Raw genomic sequence first — 20,648 nt, 5'->3', positions numbered from 1 at the left:
ACCAAACCAGCTTTATCTTCTCTAGGCAAGAAACACAAGAGAAGGAAAAGACCTATAATAACAAACCCAAACAATTAAGAAAATGGGAATAGGAATATACATATCGATAATTACCTTAAAAGTAAATAGATTAAATGTTCCCACCAAAAGACACAGATTGGCTGAATGGATACAAAAACAAGACCCATATATATGCTGTCTACAAGAGACCCACTTCAGACCTAGAGACATATACAGACTGAAAGTGAGGGGGTGGAAAAAGATATTCCATGCAAATGGAAACCAAAAGAAAGCTGGAGTAGCAATTCTTATATCAGACAAAACAGACTTTAAAATAAAGACTACTAGAAGAGACAAAGAAAGACACTACATAAAGATCAAGGGATCAATCCAAGAAGAAGATGTGACAATTGTAAATATTTATGCACCCAACATAGGACAACCTGAATACATAAGGCAAATACTAACAGCCATAAAAGGGGAAATCTACAGTAACAGATTCATAGTAGGGGAATATAACACCCCACTTTCACCAATGGACAGATCATCCAAAATGACAATAAATAAGGAAACACAAGCTTTAAATGATACATTAAACAAGATGGACTTAGTTGATATTTATAGGACATTCCATCCAAAAACAACAGAATACACATTTTTCTCAAGTGCTCATGGAACATTCTCCAGGATAGATCATATCTTGGGTCACAAATCAAGCCTTGGTAAATTTAAGAAAATTGAAATTGTATCAAGTATCTTTTCTGACAACTACACTATAAGACTAGATATCAATTACAGGAGAAGATCTGTAAAAAATACAAACACATGGAGGCTAAACAATACACTACTTAATAATGAACTGATCACTGAAGAAGTCAAAGATGAAATCAAAAAATACCTAGAAACAAATGACGATGGAGACATGATGATCCAAAACCTATGGGATGCAGCAAAAGCAGTTCTAAGAGGGAAGTTTATAGCAGTACAATCCTACCTTAAGAAACAGGAAACATCTCGAATAAACAACGTAACCTTGCACTTAAAGCAATTAGAGAAAGAAGAACAACAAAAAAAAAACCAAAGTTAGCAGAAGGAAAGAAATAATGATGATCAGATCAGAAATAAATGAAAAAGAAATGAAGGAAGCAATAGCAAAGATCAATAAAACTAAAAGCTGGTTCTTTGAGAAGATAAACAAAATTGATAAACTGTTAGCCAGACTCAACAATAAAAAAAGGAAGAAGACTCAAATCAATAGAATTAGAAATGATAAAGGAGAAGTAACAACTGACACTGCAGAAATACAAAGGATCATGAGAGATTACTACAAGCAACTCTATGCCAATAAAATGGAAAACCTGCAAGAAATGGACAAATTCTTAAAAATGCACAACCTGCCAAGACTGAATCAGGAAGAAATAGAAAATATGAACAGACCAATCACAAGCACTGAAATTGAAACTGTGATTAAAAATCTTCCAACAAACAAAAGCCCAGGACCAGATGGCTTCACAGGCGAATTCTATCAAACATTTAGAGAAGGGCTAAAACCCATCCTTCTCAAACTCTTCCAAAATATAGCAGAGGGAGGAACACTCCCAAACTCATTCTACGAGGCCAACATCACCCTGATACCAAAACCAGACAAGGATGTCACAAAGAAAGAAAACTACAGGCCAATAACACTGATGAATATAGATGCAAAAATCGTCAACAAAATACTAGCAAACAGAATCCAACAGCACATTAAATGATCATACACCTTGATCAAGTGGGGTTCATTCCAGGAATGCAAGGATTTTTCAATATATGCAAATCAATCAATGTGATACACCATATTAACAAAGTGAAGGAGAAAAACAATATGGTCATCTCAATAGATGCAGAGAAAGCTTTCGACAAAATTCAACACCCATTTATGATAAAAACCCTCCAGAAAGTAGGCATAGAGGGAACTTTCCTCAACATAATAAAGGCCATATATGACAAACCCACAGCCTACATCATCCTCAATGGTGAAAAACTGAAAGCATTTCCACTAAGATCAGGAACAAGACAAGGTTGCCCACTCTCACCACTCTTATTCAACATAGTTTTGGAAGTTTTAGCCAGAGCAATCAGAGAAGAAAATGAAATAAAAGGAATCCAAATCAGAAAAGAAGAAGTAAAACTGTCACTGTTTTCAGATGACATGATACTATAAATAGAGAATCCTAAAGATGCTACTAGAAAACTACTAGAGCTAATCAATGAATTTGGTAAAGTAGCAGGATACAAAACTAATGCACAGAAATCTCTGTCATTCCTGTACACTAATGATGAAAATCTGAAAGTGAAATCAAGAAAACACTCCCATTTACCATTGCAACAAAAAGAATAAACTATCCAGGAATAAACCTACCTAAGGAGACAAAAGACCTGTATGCAGAAAATTATAAGAAAATAATGAAAGAAATTGAAGATGATAGAAATAGACGGAGAGATATACCATGTTCTTGGATTGGAAGAATCAACATTGTGAAAATGACTCTACTACCCAAAGCAATCTACAGATTCAATGCAATCCTTATCAAAGTACCACTGGCATTTTTCACAGAACTAGAACCAAAAATTTCACAGTATGTATGGAAACACAAAAGACTCTAAATAGCCAAAGCAATCTTGAGAACGAAAAACGGAGGTGGAGGAATCAGGCTCCCTGACTTCAGACTACAATACAAAGCTACAGTAATCAAGACAGTATGGTACTTGAACAAAAACAGCAATATTGAGGAGTGCAACAGGATAGAAAGCCCAGAGATAAACCCATGCACATATGGTAACCTTATCTTTCATAAAGGAGGCAGGAATGTAAAGTGGGGAAAGGACAGCCTCTTCGGTATGTGGTGCTGGGAAAACTGGACAGGTACATGGAAAAGTATGAGATTAGATCACTCCCTAACACCATATACAAAAATAAGCTCATAATGGATTAAAGACCTAAATTTAAAGCCAGAAACTATTAAACTCTTAGAGGAAAACATAGGCAGAACACTCTATTACATAAATTACAGCAAGATCTTTTTTGACCCACCTTTTAGAGAATTGGAAATAAAACCAAAAATAAACGAATGGGACCTAGTGAAACTTCAAAGCTTTTGCACAGCAAAGGAAACCATAAACAAGACCAAAAGACAACCCTCAGAATGGGAGAAAATATTTGCAAATGAAGAAACTGACAAAGGATTAATCTCCAAATTTTACAAGCAGCTCATGCAGCTCAATAACAAAGAAACAAACAACCCAATCCAAAAATGGGCAGAAGATATAAATAGACATTTCTCCAAAGAAGATATAGCAGACTGCCAGCAAACACATGAAAGGATGCTCAACATCATTAATCATTAGAGAAATGCAAATCAAAACTACAATGTGATATCATCTCACACCAGTCAGAATGGCCATCATCAAAAAATCTAGAAACAATAAATGCTGGAGAGGGTGTGGAGAAAAGGAAACACTCTGGCACTGCTGGTGGGAACGTAAATTGATACAGCCACTATGGAGAACAGTATGTAGGTTCCTTAAAAAGCTACAAATAGAACTACCATATGACCCAGCAATCCCACTACTGGGCATATACCCTGAGAAAACCATAATTCAAAAAGAGTCATGTACCAAAATGTTCATTGCAGCTCTATTTACAATAACCAGGAGTTGGAAACAACCTAAGTGTCCATCATCAGATGAATGGGTAAAGAAGATGTGGCACATATACACAATGGAATATTACTCAGCCATAAAAAGATACAAAATTGAGCTCTTTGTAATGAGGTGGATAGACCTAGAATCTGTCATACAGAGTGAAGTAAGTCAGAAAGAGAAAGACAAATACCGTATGCTGACACATATATATATATATGGAATTTAAGAAAAATAATATCATGAAGAACCTAGGGGTAAGACAGGATTGAAGACACAGACCTACTAGAGAATCGACTTGAGGATATGAGGAGGGGGAAGGGTAAGCTGTGGCAAAGTGAGAGAGTGGCATAGACATATATACACAACCAAATGTAAAATAGATAGCCAGTGGGAATCAGCCACATAGCACAGGGAGATCAGCTCAGTGCTTTGTGACCTCTTAGAGGGGTGGGATAGGGAGGGTAGGAAGGAGGGAAATGCAAGAGAGAAGAGATATGGGAACATATGTATATGTATAACTGATTCACTTTGTTATAAAGCAGAAACTAACACACCATTGTAAAGCAATTATACTCCAATAAAGATGTAAAAAAAAATTTTTTTTACACTTGGTATGGAAACACAAAAGGCTCTGAATAGCCAAAACAATCTTGAGAAAGAAAAATAGAGCTGGAGGAATCAGGCTCCCTGACTTCAACCTATGCTACAGTAATCAAGACAGTATGGTACTGGCACAAAAACAGATATATAGATCAATGGAACAAGATGGAAAGCCCACAGATAAACCCATGCAGATATGGTCACCTAATTTTTGACAACAGTGGCAAGAACATACAATGGAGAAAAGACAGCCTCTTCAATAAGTGGTGCTGGGAAAACTGAACAGCTACATGTATATGAATGTAATTAGAACACTACCTAATATCATACACAAAAGTAAACTCCAAATGGATTAAAGATCTAAATGTAAGACTGGATACTATAAAACTCTTAGAGGAACACATAGGAAAAACACTCTTTGCCTTAAACCACAGCAAGATCTTTTTTGACCCACCTCCTAGAGTAATAAAAATTAAAACTAAAATAAACAGGACCTAATGAAACTTAAAAGCTTTTGCACAGCAAAGGAAACCATAAACAAGATGAAAAGACAACCCTCAAAATGGGTTAAAATATTTACAAATGAAGCAACAGGAAAAGGATTAATCTTCAAAATATACAAATAGCTCATGGAGTTCAATATCAAAAAACAAACAATGCAATTAAAAAATGGGCAGAAGACCTGCAAATCAAAGCTGCAATGAGATATCACCTCACACCAGTCAGAATGGCCATCATCAAAAAAAACTACAAACAATAAATACCGGAGAGGGTGTGGAGAAAAGAGAACCCTTTTGCACTCTTGGTGGGAATGTAAATTGATACAGCCACTGTGGAGAACAGTATGGAGGTTCCTTAATAAACTAAAAATTGAACTAACATATGACCCAGCAATACCCCTATTGGGCATATACCCAAAGAAAACCATAATTCAAAAAGACACATGCACCCCAATGTTCATTGCAGCACTATTTACAATAGCCAGGTCATGGAACCAACCTAAATGTCCAATGACAGATGAGTGGATAAAGAAGATCTGGTACATGTATACAATAGAATATTACTTAACCATAGAAATGAATGAAATTGGGTCATTTGTAGAGATATGGATGGACATAGAGTCTGTCATACAGAGTGATGTAAGCCAGAAAGAGAAAAAAAATCATATATTAATGCATATATGTGGAATCTAGAAAAATGGTACAGATTAACCTATTTTCAGGTCAGGAATAGAGACGTAGATGTAGAGAATGGACTTGTGGACTCATAGGGGGAAGGAGATGGTGGGACTAATTGGGAGATTAGGATTGACATATGTACACTACCATGCATAAAATAGATAGCTAGCAGGAACATGCTATAAAGAACAAGAATCTCAGCTTGGGGCTCTGTGATGACCTAGTTGGGTGGAGGTGGGGGTGGGGGGTGGAGGAGAGAGGTCCAAGATGGAGGGGATATATGTATACATATACATATCGTTGATTCACTTCATTGTACAGCAGAAACTAACACAGCATTGTAAAGCAATTATACTCCAATAAAAAAAATAATAAAATAAACTTAATGTGAATATTATTTCATAATGTATGCAAATGTCAAATCACTATGTAGTATACCTGAAACTAACATAATTTTTATGTCAACTATATTTTAGTTAAATAAACTAAGAGTCCTTTGGAGGGGAAAATGTCTCACCTTTGAGCTTGGTATATATAACAGAAATGTATATATAAATTTCTAGACAGTTAACAAACATTATTATTTGTAACAATTAGATATTTATAGTGCTGGAAAAAATTAGGTGACTGTATTTCTAACTTTGAATGGTCTTTAGTAGTTGGGAATGAGGAAAATATGGAAAAAATGGAAGAGGACCCACATGGGGCAGAGTATTTATTGAGATGTAAACATACCTGTTGGGGAGAAAAGCAACAAAACTGGGGAACTCTAGGTCAAGAAGAAGTTGAGATGGCAAGAGATAAGCTTCAGTGGAGTGCCTACTAAATGCTAGGGGCTTCACCTATGTCAATTCTCAGAACATACCTAAGAGGTATATAGTATTTTCCCTGAGATTCAAAGAGGTCAACTAATTTGCTGAGGATCACATAATGAGTCACTGTGCAAATTTTCTAACTCATCAATATCATGGTCTTTGTACAACCAGTCACTGCCCACAACTCTGCCTTCCAAGATATTTGCAACAAGTCAAGAGAGAAGCCACACCTTCACTTCCTGTAGTATAGCAGATGATGTATTCCAAAGGGTCATTTCACTGTAAAACAGCTTCTGTCTTAAAAACTACTTTTCAATGCTTTCCTGGGCTTATAGAAGATAATGGAAATCTCCAGAGCTTTCCTAGTTCCCCTACAAACACGCATACACTCATACAGAGTGACCTGAAGCTAGATTAAGGATGAGTGAGCAGCTAGCCAAGAACAAATGGGGAAAAAAGAGGAAATTCCCCAAGGTCAAATGCTTTTATCAGAAGGACCTTGAGGATACTAAATTTTGAGCAATCTGTAAGGTGGAAAGTCTGCATCTAAGGCTCTTGCCACAAATCCTAGAAAAGAGGCAAAGTAGTTCCAAATGAGAAAAATCCCCTGACTTCCTAATAGAAGCCAATTCACTGTGCCTGCCACATACCAAGGGCTCAATAAATACTGTCTTGACTTAATACATACAATGAAAAGTCAATTTGAAAACAACAGGCAACATAATTTAAGACTGCATGGTATAAAACTAAACCATGGTGAAAAGAAAAATCAAGCTGTGATGTCTGGGGTCGGGGGGTGAGTAGGGAGAGATATGTCTGGAGAGGGGCAAGAGGGAACTTACTTCCTGAGGTGACGGTCATGTTCTATATCTTGACAGATATAGATATTCTTAAGAAAAAAATTGTGCCCTTTTTAGACCTTCTAGATTACTGAAAATTAAGCTTTCTAAAAATTGAGCTCACAATCAAAGTTCACCTAATGCACAAGGAAACAAGCTCTAGGACTGAAAGTCAGTAGAAACAACAAATAACAGATTTAAACCCACAAGGTGTTTTGATATTTTAATTATCAATCCAGACTATAACAAAAATGAATTTAAGGTATAAATAAATAAAAGATAGAATCACAAAAATGAGCAAGCAATAAGAAAGTAAGAACATGACAAGTCAGATTTGAATATGAATCAAATGAAAATTTGCATTTTTCAGCTCTAACTCCGTTTGCTTCTTTTTCATATCTTTCATTTCTCTCTGTATTATGTCCCTGTTTTCCACTAAATCTTTGAAAATTTTTATACCTTTTTTAAAAGCCCTTTTTCTGTTAATTTCATCATTTGTCATTTCTGCATCAGTTTCTATTGACTAATTGTTGTGCTTATTATGGGTCACATTTTGCTACCTTTTAGCATGTCCAGTGCATTTTATTGCAGGTTAGACGTTGTGAATATTATGCTGCTAGGTGCTTAGATGTTTCATTTTCCCTTTAAAAATTGTTTAATTTAATTTTGGCAGGTATTAAGTAATTTCCAGATAACCTTGATCTTTTCAGAGTTTTATTTTAAGCTTTTTAGGGTGGATTTAGTGTAGCCTTTACTCTAGGGCTAATTTAGTCTTCTTATTAAGGGAACTTTACCAATTGCCCTAGGTGTTCAATATCTTGCCACTCTTGCTGGGTGGAACTCAAACTGCTCCGAGCCCTGTGTTATCGCTGGGAATTGTTCAGTCTATAGCCCTTTGTGGTGTATATGCAGCTTAGTATTCATCAACAGACTCCAGGGGACTCCTTTCAATTTCTGTAATGCTTACTCTGTATAGATCCCACCTCTTTCTGTGGAGAAATAACATTTCTTCCAAGGGTAAGTTGACCCTAATCCTTGTAAAGGCAACTTTAGTATTATTATACTGAAGGAGCACATATGTGAGAATGGGTCTAACCTATGAAGGCCCACACTCTCCATCCCTATCTTTCTGATCCTCATATTTCCCCTGATCTCAGTTTTTTGCACTAGTCAGAAAAGATCATTTGAGCTGAAATGGGCTTGACCATTTCTTGGATCTTGAGTATATCTATCAGCAATGGTGTGAAAATACATAGAAAGCTACAAGCATTCCACAGACCCATAAGTTATTAGTGAATGCTTTAATATGTGTGTAATCCAGAGAGGGAGAATGTGTGTCAAGGTCATGGAGAAAATTGACATGAGCTGGGATGAAAATTTTAGTGGAATGGGAAGTTCCCATTTCATTCCTTCTTCTCTCCAGGCTTGTGTTCATACACTGTAGGTGTCCTTGGGGTTGTATGTTGTCTGGAGAATGTCGTCTGGACTTGAGAACAAGGATTCAGGTGGCCTTAGACAAGTGGCCAAAACAAATATAACCTTTTCCTTTTTCTGGTTGCCTTACCTCTTATTCACCCTTTGGTACAGCAATGTAGAGGCTTATTTTATTTAGGAGTAAGTCCAGAATTATTTCCAAAACACATTCTATTTTTCAAGAAAAAAAATTCCTAAAGACCAAATACTTACTTTCAAAGTTTTGATTTGAGAAAAAAATATATATTATAAAAGATATTAGAAAAATCAACACCGACAAGAGAATAAAATTACATTATCACCATAATTATATAATTTACTTATATATTACTTCCATTAATTATCATTTTAAAAATTCTAAGTATAGTCTGTTTTTACTCCAAAATAACTAAAATGATACCCTACCTGAAACATTTAATTGTTATAGAAACTAATCATTTCTTGACTTAGCTAAGCCAGAGAAATAATTATAATTTCTCAGTTCAAGGATGTTAGGAAACAAGATATTCTTTTGGTCTTTGAAGGTGTCTCTTTTCAAACTTAGTAGTAGAGGCCAGTAAAAATTGACAATGAGGGTTTTCAAATTTGAAGACTCTTATTATGTATTTTATATAATCACTTACCTATATAATCATTTATCTATGGCCTATAGATTTTACCTTACCTTATGATACCTATCACCATGTAATGGTACTGGGCACATAGCAAATGTGCAGTAAGTACTTGTTAAACAGATGTGAATTGACAAACACCATTAATTATATCACTCCTAACAACATAGCTTGGTATTGCTTTTCAGCCTTCTGGTGATACGATGGGATAGGACATCATATTCAATTACGTTAGATCCTTGGAAGAAATAGTAGTGTCCTAAAAATGAAAACAAATAAATAGTTTAATTCGCTGCTTGCATTTCTTAAAAAAAAAAAAAGAAAGATAACAGATCTGTGTTTTTATAGGTTATCTAGATTAGATAAAGTCCAATTCAAGATTATAAATGTTGGGTCCCTTGGCTAGGTATCCTGCCCCCAGATCTCTTCCTACTTCTAGTCATTTCACCATAAATATCTTCATTAACTTTATTGAGAAGGTTGTTTGGTCTTTAAAGCCGACTCTTAAAATAAAAATAATTTTGAAAAGTCACACTCCAGGTGGAGAACTCAGAGTGGAAGAGAGGAGAGTGGGCTCAGGTAGGGTACATAGAAGCTTTGATGGGGAAAGTAAACAAGACACGGGGGTGGGAATAAAACCCAAAATTTCTTGGCCCAAGCAATTTTGCTTATGCTGACCTTGCTTGAAGACATTCACAAATATAAACTCAAACAAACTCAAGCTTCTTTCATCCCACTCCCAGCCCCAGTCCATGAGAGCCCATGAAGGGTGGAGGGGGCTGAAAGGAAGGTAAAGAACTCAAGATATAAAAACATACAAAACACTCCTGCTTGTCTGAATTTTGGCTGCTATATGCTCACTCACATGTACTGTGCAGCATGATGTGTTCAGAAATTCCAGAGACTCAAAGACACATGGAAGCGGCAATAATCATATTCTCCCTGTCTGATAGACCACCCTAGCAGAAATACACCATTGGTTCCACCTCACTCTTTCTTCTAGCCCACTTATTCTGAGCCAGACACGTAGTGGATTTTCTCTCTGTGACCTTATGGAGAACTGAAGAGTCCTTTCTTTTCTAATTTGGTTCCCTGTTCTCTGATCTTAGAGGCTTTATAATCAGTTCAGTATTTTATTTTATTTTATTTTATTTTATTTTATTTTATTTTTTTATTATTTATTTATTTGGCAAGGGCTTTCTCTAGTTGTGGCAAGCAGGGGCCACTCTTCATCGTGGTGAACGGGACTCTCACTATCGTGGCCTCTCTTGTTGCGGAGCACAGGCTCCAGACGCGCCGGCTCAGTAGTTGCGGCTCACGGGCCTAGTTGCTCCACGGCATGTGGGATCTTCCCAGACCAGGGCTCAAACCCGTGTCCCCTGCATTGGCAGGCAGATTCTCAACCACTGTGCCACCAGGGAAGCCCCCAGTTCAGTATGTTAAAAAGGAATTTCTAGTATTTTCATGGTTTCCTAATCTACTTACTGTCGTAATAGAAGACTGCATCAATTTTAGGGCCAATTCCTGGGAAGTATGTGGTAATCAATTTGGGATAACTGGGGTCCATGGACTGTCTTCTCTCATTGTACCTGAGCAAAGAAATAACCAGCAGAAACTGCATCAGAAAATGGATTTCATGACATTAAGCTTGACATTTCATGATTATGAATCACAAAACCCAACTTATTATCTCCTGAAAGGCTCTTCCTGAAAGGGTTTAAACTTCACCCATAAGAAAACCAAGGACCTAAACAGTTCACTCATTTACTCCAAGTTTCTATAGGACTCAAACCCTCAAAGAGAAGATAGATATTAAAGTTTTATCCAAATGCAGATAGTATGAAATTATTAATGAATGCATATCTTTATTCGGCAAAATGGTAAAGAAGTTCAACTCACCACAGAGAGACTGAAAGCCATGTATGTCAAAAGCAGAGAGGTGAAATGTGTTGTAGTCAGTATATCTGTAGGTGGGGAACATTATGGCCTTTGGATCTTTGGAATGGCCAAGACCCAAGGGATGGCCAAGTGCATGAACAGCAACTAAGAACAAGTTTGCGCCTAAGAGGAAACCAATCAAAAGAGGGAAAGAACAGCAAAATATATTGACATCTAGAAAATCATGGCACATCTGACACAATGAAAAGGGAAACATTTGGCAATACTTTACTTATTTCCCATCCTTCATGCACAAGTTTTTTCAATCTTGGCACATTATAGGCCAGATAATTATTTGCTGTCAGGGCTGTCCCGTGCATTACAGATATTTATAAATCTCTGGTTTTACCATTAAATTCAAGTAGCACCACCCCCCTTCTAGTTTTAACAACCAAAAAAAAATGTCTCCACACATTTTTAAATGCCCTCTTGGGGTAAAATTGCCTCTGGTTAAGGACCACTGCACTATCAGACAAGTGAAATACGTTCTATTTTTTAAATTTCTGGAATAACTCACAGCTGGGTTCATTGCTTCTAAATAATTCTCAACCCACATGACCCGTTCTGCTTTTACTCTTAATCAGGCTTCACTGGATATAGAAAAGTCTTTAGTAGCCATCCTTTACAAAACCCAAATCTAAGGCCATATTAAGTTCCAGGTGCTATGAGTCACTGAGAAATACACCACATTATGTCTAAGCCTTATACAACCCAAAGAAAGCCATCGTGTTCTCTATTTTCAGATGAGGACACAGTATCAGTAAGATTAACTGACCAAATTAGTGCTTGAGCCAAGATTCAAATCCAAATTTCTTGGCTCTAAAAATTCCTTGGCTCATCCTTTTCCTATACATGATTCTAAATTAAATCAAAGAGACTATATTTATAATTTAGACATATTTACACTACCAAGTTATAGTCATGCCTGTTCATTTTTTTTTATATATGTCTCAAAGGATGCACCTTTGTAGGTAAGAGACAGGGAGGTGTCTTTTCTCTCAAATTTCCTAATTCTCAGAAGATTTGAAAATTCCTGACTGTTATTTTTTTTAATCTGCATTCTAATCTAATGCATTCATTTTGGTCTTTTTTTTCTATAGCAAAATTGAAGCTCAGAGCTAACTTCCCAGGGGCACACACCACTTAGCTACAGAGCCTGATCTTGAAATACTCTCCAGAACCTAAGGTGAACAAAGAGTTCACACCTCTCTGGGGGCATGTCTAGGAACACAAATCTGCCAAGAATTCCCTGTAACACACGGGTCTATTAACTAACTCAGGGATGCTTTCGCTTCTCTCAAATAACAAGAAAGAAGAAGAAAACATTGATTCTCTCCACTCTGCATAAGACTGGGAAGAGTAAACAAAACCTTTTACAATTTAGCCTAAACCTGAATTTATCTTATTCCCAATTCCTATACTACTTTGTACAAAAGATCACCATTGGTTCTCATCTCAAAATAATGGATTTTTGTTTGTGTTCTCTTTCCTTTTAGATTGTGGGCTTCTGGAAGGACTGTGTCTTTTTCATCTCTGAATCCAAGCACCCTCATCACTTAACACCTTAATAGAAGCTCAGTAAAGATGGTGGGACTTGTTCATTTAATTTACTGTGTCAAAATTAGGCTGAAAATAAGTATTTTAAGTTAGAATTTTCATAGATAATTTAAATTTTTGAAAGTTTAGAATCAAACAAATTAAAATAAGGCAGCATGGCAAGTAGAAAGTATACACTGGGCTAAGACAAGAGCTAGGAAATAAATGATCTGGTCCCAGTTTTTTCACAAGGTAGCCACTAACATTCTCTTTTCTCTATCTGTAAAGATCTGTATTAAATGACTTTCCTAAGTTTCTTTAGAATTTTAAAAATTCTGCGAGGCTAACCAGAATAAGTTTCTCCTGTCAGATGAAGAGATTACAAACCCCAAATACTCTTGGATAAAATTTAGACAAATTTAACATGTCTACTAAAGATTTGAGGCTCAGCAAGGACCTAATCCTACATCATTTGTCTTTTGATAGTGAAAAATTTCACTTCTCAATCAAGGATTTCATAAGCTTAGGCCATGTGTCAGACTAAAACAAATAGCCTTTCTGGTCTATAAAAATATCTCCATCCAATGCATGCAATATCAACAAGAGAGGGGGGAAAGCTAAGTAGAGCATATTCTTGATGATTTTCTCTTCATTTACTTTCCACATGAGTCAGTCATATAATCTAGAATTTCTAATAGAAAGATTAAGAAGGCTTCTGATATGATGGTTTGAATTTTCTGGTGGATAGTGACTTCTCTAAATAACAGGGAATACTAGTCATCCTCATCCCCCAACTGTCTGGGTTGGATGATGAATTATAACTCCTCTGTAAATACACACAGGTATTTACACTGATCTTTAACAAGATCATCGCTAAATGATCAATTGGGCATTCTGAAAATTTTACCCCAGAATCACAAGAGATGACATGACCTTATAAACTTGTGTTTCTTTATAAGGATCTCTAAATTCTCTATAATATAATTTCATCTTTATGTGTCACTATGAATCTAAGAGATTGTCAGCATACAATGAATCATGCAAATGATCACCTCTATCCTAGGATTGTTGGCATACACAGAATTAGTATCTGTGTTTGCTCAAGTTTATGGATTGTACTGCCAAAAACTGATTCCCTAAATAATGGCTTTTTTCTTTCCATATTATGGTTCTTAATGTTCCTGAATTTATACTAATAAATTAATTTATCTTCATAGATTCTTAGAACTGACTTTTAAAATAATCTAGTCCAATATGCTCCATTTATAGACAGTGAAATTGAAACAGTGTTAAATTTTTATTTAGTGGCAAAAATTTTAATCATAAGAAGTTTTCCTATCTTATAATCCCTTCTTAGAATGTAGCCTTTCAAAAACAGGATATAACTTAGAATTTGTTAGAATTTTCCTATTGTTTTGGGGTTTGGGGAACCTACCTTTGTAGCTTTTAGTCCAGATTTCAGCCTCATCAAAATGTGCATCTCCTCCAATACCAGGTCCAGGTCCAAAAGCATGGGCTAAGATTTCCCCTCTGCCATCAAAAGAACTGAAGTCTCCATGTGCTTATTAAAAGAAAAAAATAAAAAGAAAATTAGTACATCTATATATGCTATAGGTCATGCCAAATGAAACAGATGAGGTAAGTCCAAGTTCTCTACCTCCAAATGTAAATTGTATCATGATGTCAGCCTTGCCTGCATTATCTTTCTGAATTTCAGTGAGGTCACATCACTCCATACTTGAAAATCTTTCTGGAAGGCATAGTCAACATCCTCAGGCTTCATGTCAGGAGTGTAATTGCTAATTCGTTACCAGCAGAACAACAGAGACAAAAATACATGGAAACCATGTGTTAATTTTGTCTTATTACAATACTTCATTTCTGCTAACATCATTTGAGAATGAAGCATTTCATAAATCAATAGGCCAGATGAGAAAAACTTGCTTCATTAGCTACAGAAATATGTATCCTTGGACACCTTAGTCCTTAAACAGAATCTAACTTGATTTCTACTCATTTATGATTTACAGGTCATCATTATGAAGGATTTACATTTGTAGACGCTTATGCCTTTTGCCCCTGCTCCCAGACTTCTGCATTTATTCATCTAAGTAGTCTATAAAATTTTCTCTTGCCTCTTATTTATCATAGATTCAGTTTTATTCTCCTTTTATTTACAGCCTTTCTACTCTGCTCTGGACTGACAAGCCCAAAAACTCCATTGAGTGACCAATCCTCCCTCTAGAGACACTATTACACAGGAATAGTGTTAACAATTGAGGGAGGATTCCTGTAGACCTGGGAGAAATTAGAAAATACTTGGCTATGATGTTATACCTGTGTGTGATCAAACGGTTCTTCTAGACTGGCCTCCCTGGCATTACTCTGAAATTATGAACATGGGGGACTCCACATCGAGGTCTGTGCATCATGTCCAGAGTAGATGTGTCCAGTTGCCCTGTCACTTTTAGCCCCAAGAACTGCTGCATTTCTTGGATTTTATCTTCTATGAGGTTCCTATTGACTTTCATTTTTGTCATTGGAGTTGTTTCCTTCTCAAGGCTATAAAAGGTTACCAAGTGGGCTTCCCTGGTGGCGCAGTGGTTGAGAGTCCGCCTGCCGATGCAGGGGACACGGGTTCGTGCCCCTATCCCGGAAGATCCCACATGCCGCGCAGCGGCTGGGCCCGCGAGCCATGGCCGCGGAGCCTGTGTGTCCGGAGCCTGTGCTCCGCAACGGGAGAGGCCACAGCAGTGAGAGGCCCGCGTACAGCAAAAAAAAAAAAAAAAAAAAAAAAAAAAAAGGTTACCAAGTACCTCTGGAAAAAATATATATTTATTAATACATTATTTTATGTGGAAAGGTTTCTGTTGCAGCTCTGTATTTATAACTCAAATGCACACTGATGTTTTTTTAAGGCAAGGGTTAAACCAATTTATCCTGTTCCTTTTCAGTACAAGTTCCTTAAATGTCTCTCTTTATATAGCTCTTAGGCCAGGCTCTGTAAATACGAAATTCATTGCATGACTCACAGTTGATATCATCCTTTGATTTATCTCAAAAAAATGAAAACACATGTATGATCTTATTCTAGAACCAACAGTGGGTCAGTTAATATCTAACCCATCAATGGGTCAATTAGCATCAAACTCATCCCTCACTCAGACAACTCAGAGTATATTTCTTCAAAATAAATAAGCCACAACTTCCATCTACCTTATAAAATAAACCATTATATGAGAAATATTAAGCACTTAAAATATGAAAATAACTTAAAAATACATTTTTAGGAAGTTCAGGATCTGAACTTTCACTATAATAATTTCCTTATATTTATTATAAGTGAAATAAGCTTTTTTTAAAAAACTAAATCTAAGAAGTTAGATAAAGTTCTTTTGTTAGAATAGAAAAATACTCTCTAAGCTGAATTTAGCTCCCTAGAGAACTGTAATATAGAGATTCCCTGTTTAGAAAGGAAAAGTTTATAACAGCATGATGTTTGATGTTTTTTCTCTGTATTGTGGAGGCTTAGATCCTGTTTCTATAATTTGAGATCTTCAGGCATCTAAATTGAGGCCTAATCACAACTGCATAGCTGGGTAGAGAGATTCCAGAGGCAAATTTCCTTTCCTCCTTCATGTTGGTAGCATGAAGGTCAACACTTCAACTTTGGGAGATAGCAAAAGTTTGCCTCTGGAACCTATCTGTCTCCCGATCAGCTCAACCTCCTCCCTAATGGTCCCATTAACACAGAATCTGTCTCTCAGTCAATAGAGAATGTTTGAAGACTGAAAACATTTAACACTCAGGAATAAATTACAAAGACAGAAATGCAAGCAATTGGGCTCCCTTCTGATTCTATGTGAAGAGTCTGCGGGGTGGGGGGTGTACAAAACAGTGTGTTATGATTCAGTCATTACTCTGACCCACCTTCAAGGCCTGGGAAATGCTGGCTGCTCCCCAGGATTTCCCTGAGGCTGGGGCTCTAAGGTGAATGATTTCCTTCTTAAGTAGGAAGGAAAGGGGGTCGTCTGCATTGCACCTGGTATCTACCTCCAAACTCTGCCTTTTTCAAGCTCTGTGAATTAACCTCTAGGATTTTCAGGTATTTCATCTGAAAATTGGAATGATAACTTTTGCCTCCTCATGCTTTTATGATGATTAAATGAAGCGATGTGTAATAAGTACAGCACATTTTACAGGTGCTCATTAATATTTATTCTTTTCCCCTTGGCCTCAAAGGACAACATCATGCACTGTAAGTTTGCAACCAGATGTGACTCTAGGATTCATGAAGAGGAAGATAATATAGAATTGTAAGGTAATCCTTTCAAATATTGAATTTAACAGGAGAATTATAAGAGGAGTATGACAGTTTAGCTATAAATCATGGAAAATGGGATTTATTAGAAAATATGGGAGGGGTTTGTTCTCTAACAGCAAAACAATGCCCAGTGAGGGCAGGGGCAGTCAGTGTTGCCCTCCACTGTATTCCTGGTGCCTAAAACTACCTTAAAATTAGTAGGTGCTCAATAAATATATGTGAATGAATCTAGTTGGAGAATAGGGCCTAAAGACATCAGTAGTAAACTTCCTTTATGGGAGCAATCATTACACAAGAGATTGTGCTCCTAAACCTCTCTGAAAGCATACAGAACTGTTCTTATCCACAGCAGGAAATAATCTGGTTCTTGGAAGACTTTCAGGAATTCTAGAAAGTATAGGATGTAAGATGCATGCTCAAGATACAAAAGAAGTGAAAGAATGTCCTCACTGACAGGTTGATAAAAATAGAAAATGACACCCCAATTTTAATGGTCTCTGGGTCTTTGCTCATCAAATGTCCCAAATGGGTAATTTGGGTCCCTTTGGACAAGAACATTGCAGTCAGTGGTCATAAATTGAGGGTCTAGGGTCAAGTTGATCTGCTTTAGAATTTAGCTCCATCACTTTATGACCTTGAGCAATCATTGTCATCTCTTTAAGACTTAATTTCTTCATTTGTAAAATTGGAACAATAATAGCAGCTATCTTAAGAGTTGTTATAAGAATGACTTTAACTTATAGGGGAAATTATATAGCTTAATGCCTGACACATCTTAAAGATTCAGTGATTTGGTATCTTCCTTCCTTTACTGCACTCTTATGTAAGACATTTAAAAGAGGCTGGTAATGAGGATAAGAAAGGGAGATCAGCTACATGCCCAGACCAATCTCCTGTGGTAGAAGGAGCTACAATAAGATTATGATCTAGGCCCAGGATGGAAGCCGAGAGTCCCATCAGAGACATGGCTTCCAGGGGACACACTGAGTGAAGTGATAATCAAGGGGTCATTGGCAATTCTTTAGGTGAAAACGAGCATATCTATGAAAGTGCAGAAAGTAGCCTATATCAGAGTTCCTCACAAGGGAGGACTTGCACTGAGTTTCCTTATTAAAAGGCAGATTTTATAACCCAAACCTTCCAAAAGTATCTAAAGCTCTATTATATTGTTTCCTTCTTAACAAACACTAGCACATTCTAAGGTATATCCCTGATTTAATCACCTTCAGCTGGTTGTTGTCATGCTTGAGGTACAGAGGCAAATCAAAACGTGGTCATCAGTAAGGACCAAGAAGGAGAAATGTTCCCCAAATATACAAAGAAATCCCTTAGCTGACCTCTTCACCAATAGTTTGTTCATGCAGGAAGAAAATTTCAGCTAGTTAAACTTCTTTTATGGATGAAGAAATGGGAGTCTGGAAAAGGGAAATGAATTGCCTAATAAAACCTCTGGGAGTTCTCCTCTTTCCTGAATTATTGCTACAATATACATTATTTTGTCCCATATCACTTTGATTTTTCTTCAGATTTCTATCTCTTTATGGGTAGCTTACTACTGCAAACACTATAAAAATGATACTATAATACCCTCAATCTTTTTAGTTAAAGTCAGGTTGTCCCCTTTGTCATTGTAGGGGCCAGAAGTAAACAGACAGTCCTGGGAATGTTGTAGGTGAATCTGGATTCTCAGGGCAGTGGCAGTACTGGTCTTCTCTCTGGAGACTCACCTTCTGTACATCTCTTCCCTGCCTTGGTCTGGGCATTGTCCTGTTGCTAAGGTGCCTTTATTGCCAAGGCTCCCAGGAATTGACCCAGAGCACCTCTGAAAAGCATAATGTTTAGAGTCACCCTACCCAGTTGTATGGACTTAGACAAGTTAACTTTCCCATGCCTCATTTTCTTTAAATGTAAAATGGGAATAGTATTGAAGTTTTGTAAAGAATAAATGACATAATCCATTAAAGCACCTACTTTCCTATAATGAGAACTCCATAAATGTTCATTCTTTGCCTTCTCCTTTTACCACTGTCTCTGTATGTTGGTCATGCCATGGTTGGTCTAGACCAGCTAACTTTTTCCATATAGGAGAAAAGTTAGCCTAAGTAACTATTTTCAACCAGAAGTGCATCTACACCCAGCAAAAAGCACAAACAGGCTGGAGAAGTGCTCGTGTTGATGGTGGAGATGGCTCTTAGAGTCCTCTCCCACCTTCTTCCAGAATCAACTGGAACTTGATCCTACATGGAACTGCTACATGGCTGTCCATAAGGCAGATTGTCGGAGTAACTAGTTAGAAACCCACTGCCTTCCAAACTAGTTCTCAGCCCACAATTGTGTCAGTGGGTTCCCTAACCCCATGACATTCCTCCCAAGGGGGAAGGTGCAGAACACTGGTGAAAACATGGAATGTATAGGGTTTGGCAGTGAGGTCGATCACACTGGGTGCAGCCCAGAGAAGTAGAGGGAAGAAATAGAGAAGGTAATGGTAGCAATGATTCCTTTTACTTGTCCCTTTTCTTCCCCCAGTGAATGGTTCTCCCTCAAACAACTATAAAATAAGACAAAAATGCAACAGGAAGCAGATGTCCTATGTGTACGTCCCAAGGTAGAGACAACGTGATGATATACACATATGTATTGTTAGTCAATTGTCTATTTTCCTGGGCTTTCCAACAACAAAGTAAGTGCCTAAGGCTAGAGATAATGACTCAGATAACTGGTTTGACTTTGAAACTGGGTTTAACAGGAAGAGTGAGGCTTTGGAAACAGACTTGGCCTCAAACTTCAGCTATGTTACCTACCAATTGTGTGGCTTTGGGCAAGGTATTTAAGCTCATTTTCCTCATCCATAAGTGATCATTTGAAGGATTAAAACAGATGATGCATGAAACTGCTCAGCAGTATGCCTGGCACATTAACAGCCTGTCCATAAATGTTGGTTCTCTTTCTTTGGTGACACCTAGAGCAGTGTTTCTCAACATTTCTTTCATTATTGCCTCCCCAAAAGGGGCATTTTAGACATTTCCCGTATGAAATTTCAATATCAGAGATATATACCTGTTTATGTACAGTATGCATATCTGTCCTTTATACATAAAAAAATAAGATGCTTTTGTCCACAGTAACCAATTTCCACCCACCTGGGAGTGATATCACCCCCACTGAGAATATATGTCCTATAGTAGTGTGTATTCTACATTGCTGGGTTAGTAAATGGCCCATGCCACCAGTTCTGCCTGTTCTGACATGGCATTTCACCAGAGGGCTGATAAAAAGTACATATTCTGGAAGACATCCATAAAGCCAAGAGATCTGGATTTCAGAAACACTATTTAGATCATAGAACTATTTAGATCATTGAGGTAAGCCTGTTGAACTTTGTGTCAGTGAAAAATAGTGACATTCTCACAAAGGGTTTACCAAATGTGCTTGTGGGTTAGATCAACTCACAGAGAAAACAAATCAATGGCTAGAAAGAAGAGAACAAATCAAAGAGAATATGCATAGTTCTTTTCAAGAGTGAGGCAAGAGAAGTTTTAAATCACTGAATTATTTTTTCCTTTATTTCTCTACTTTCCTTCAAGCTGTTAGCCAACTCTGTTTCTTGCCTCAACATTTGTGAGCCTGAGTACATTATTCACATTCTGACT

General features: G+C 37.0%; 1 protein-coding gene across 1 annotated transcript; it reads right to left on the bottom strand.

Moving 5' to 3' along the window:
• Positions 1-9,358: 9,358 nt before the first annotated feature.
• LOC308620747 (macrophage metalloelastase-like) lies at positions 9,359-15,169 on the bottom strand (the record flags this gene model as incomplete). Its single annotated transcript, XM_081240664.1, is given in 9 exon segments — positions 9,359-9,459; positions 10,686-10,789; positions 10,969-10,993; positions 11,100-11,261; positions 14,110-14,235; positions 14,332-14,376; positions 14,379-14,473; positions 14,994-15,034; positions 15,038-15,169. Coding segments are annotated over 9 exon segments (825 nt in total). The 5' UTR covers positions 15,164-15,169.
• Positions 15,170-20,648: the final 5,479 nt, after the last annotated feature.

Source organism: Mesoplodon bidens, assembly GCF_964165515.1.
Source record: "Mesoplodon bidens genome assembly, chromosome: 7".
Taxonomy (NCBI): Eukaryota; Metazoa; Chordata; class Mammalia; order Artiodactyla; family Ziphiidae; genus Mesoplodon; species Mesoplodon bidens.
The sequence above is the reverse complement of the archived record's forward strand: the minus strand, read 5'-3'. Positions and strand labels throughout refer to the sequence as shown.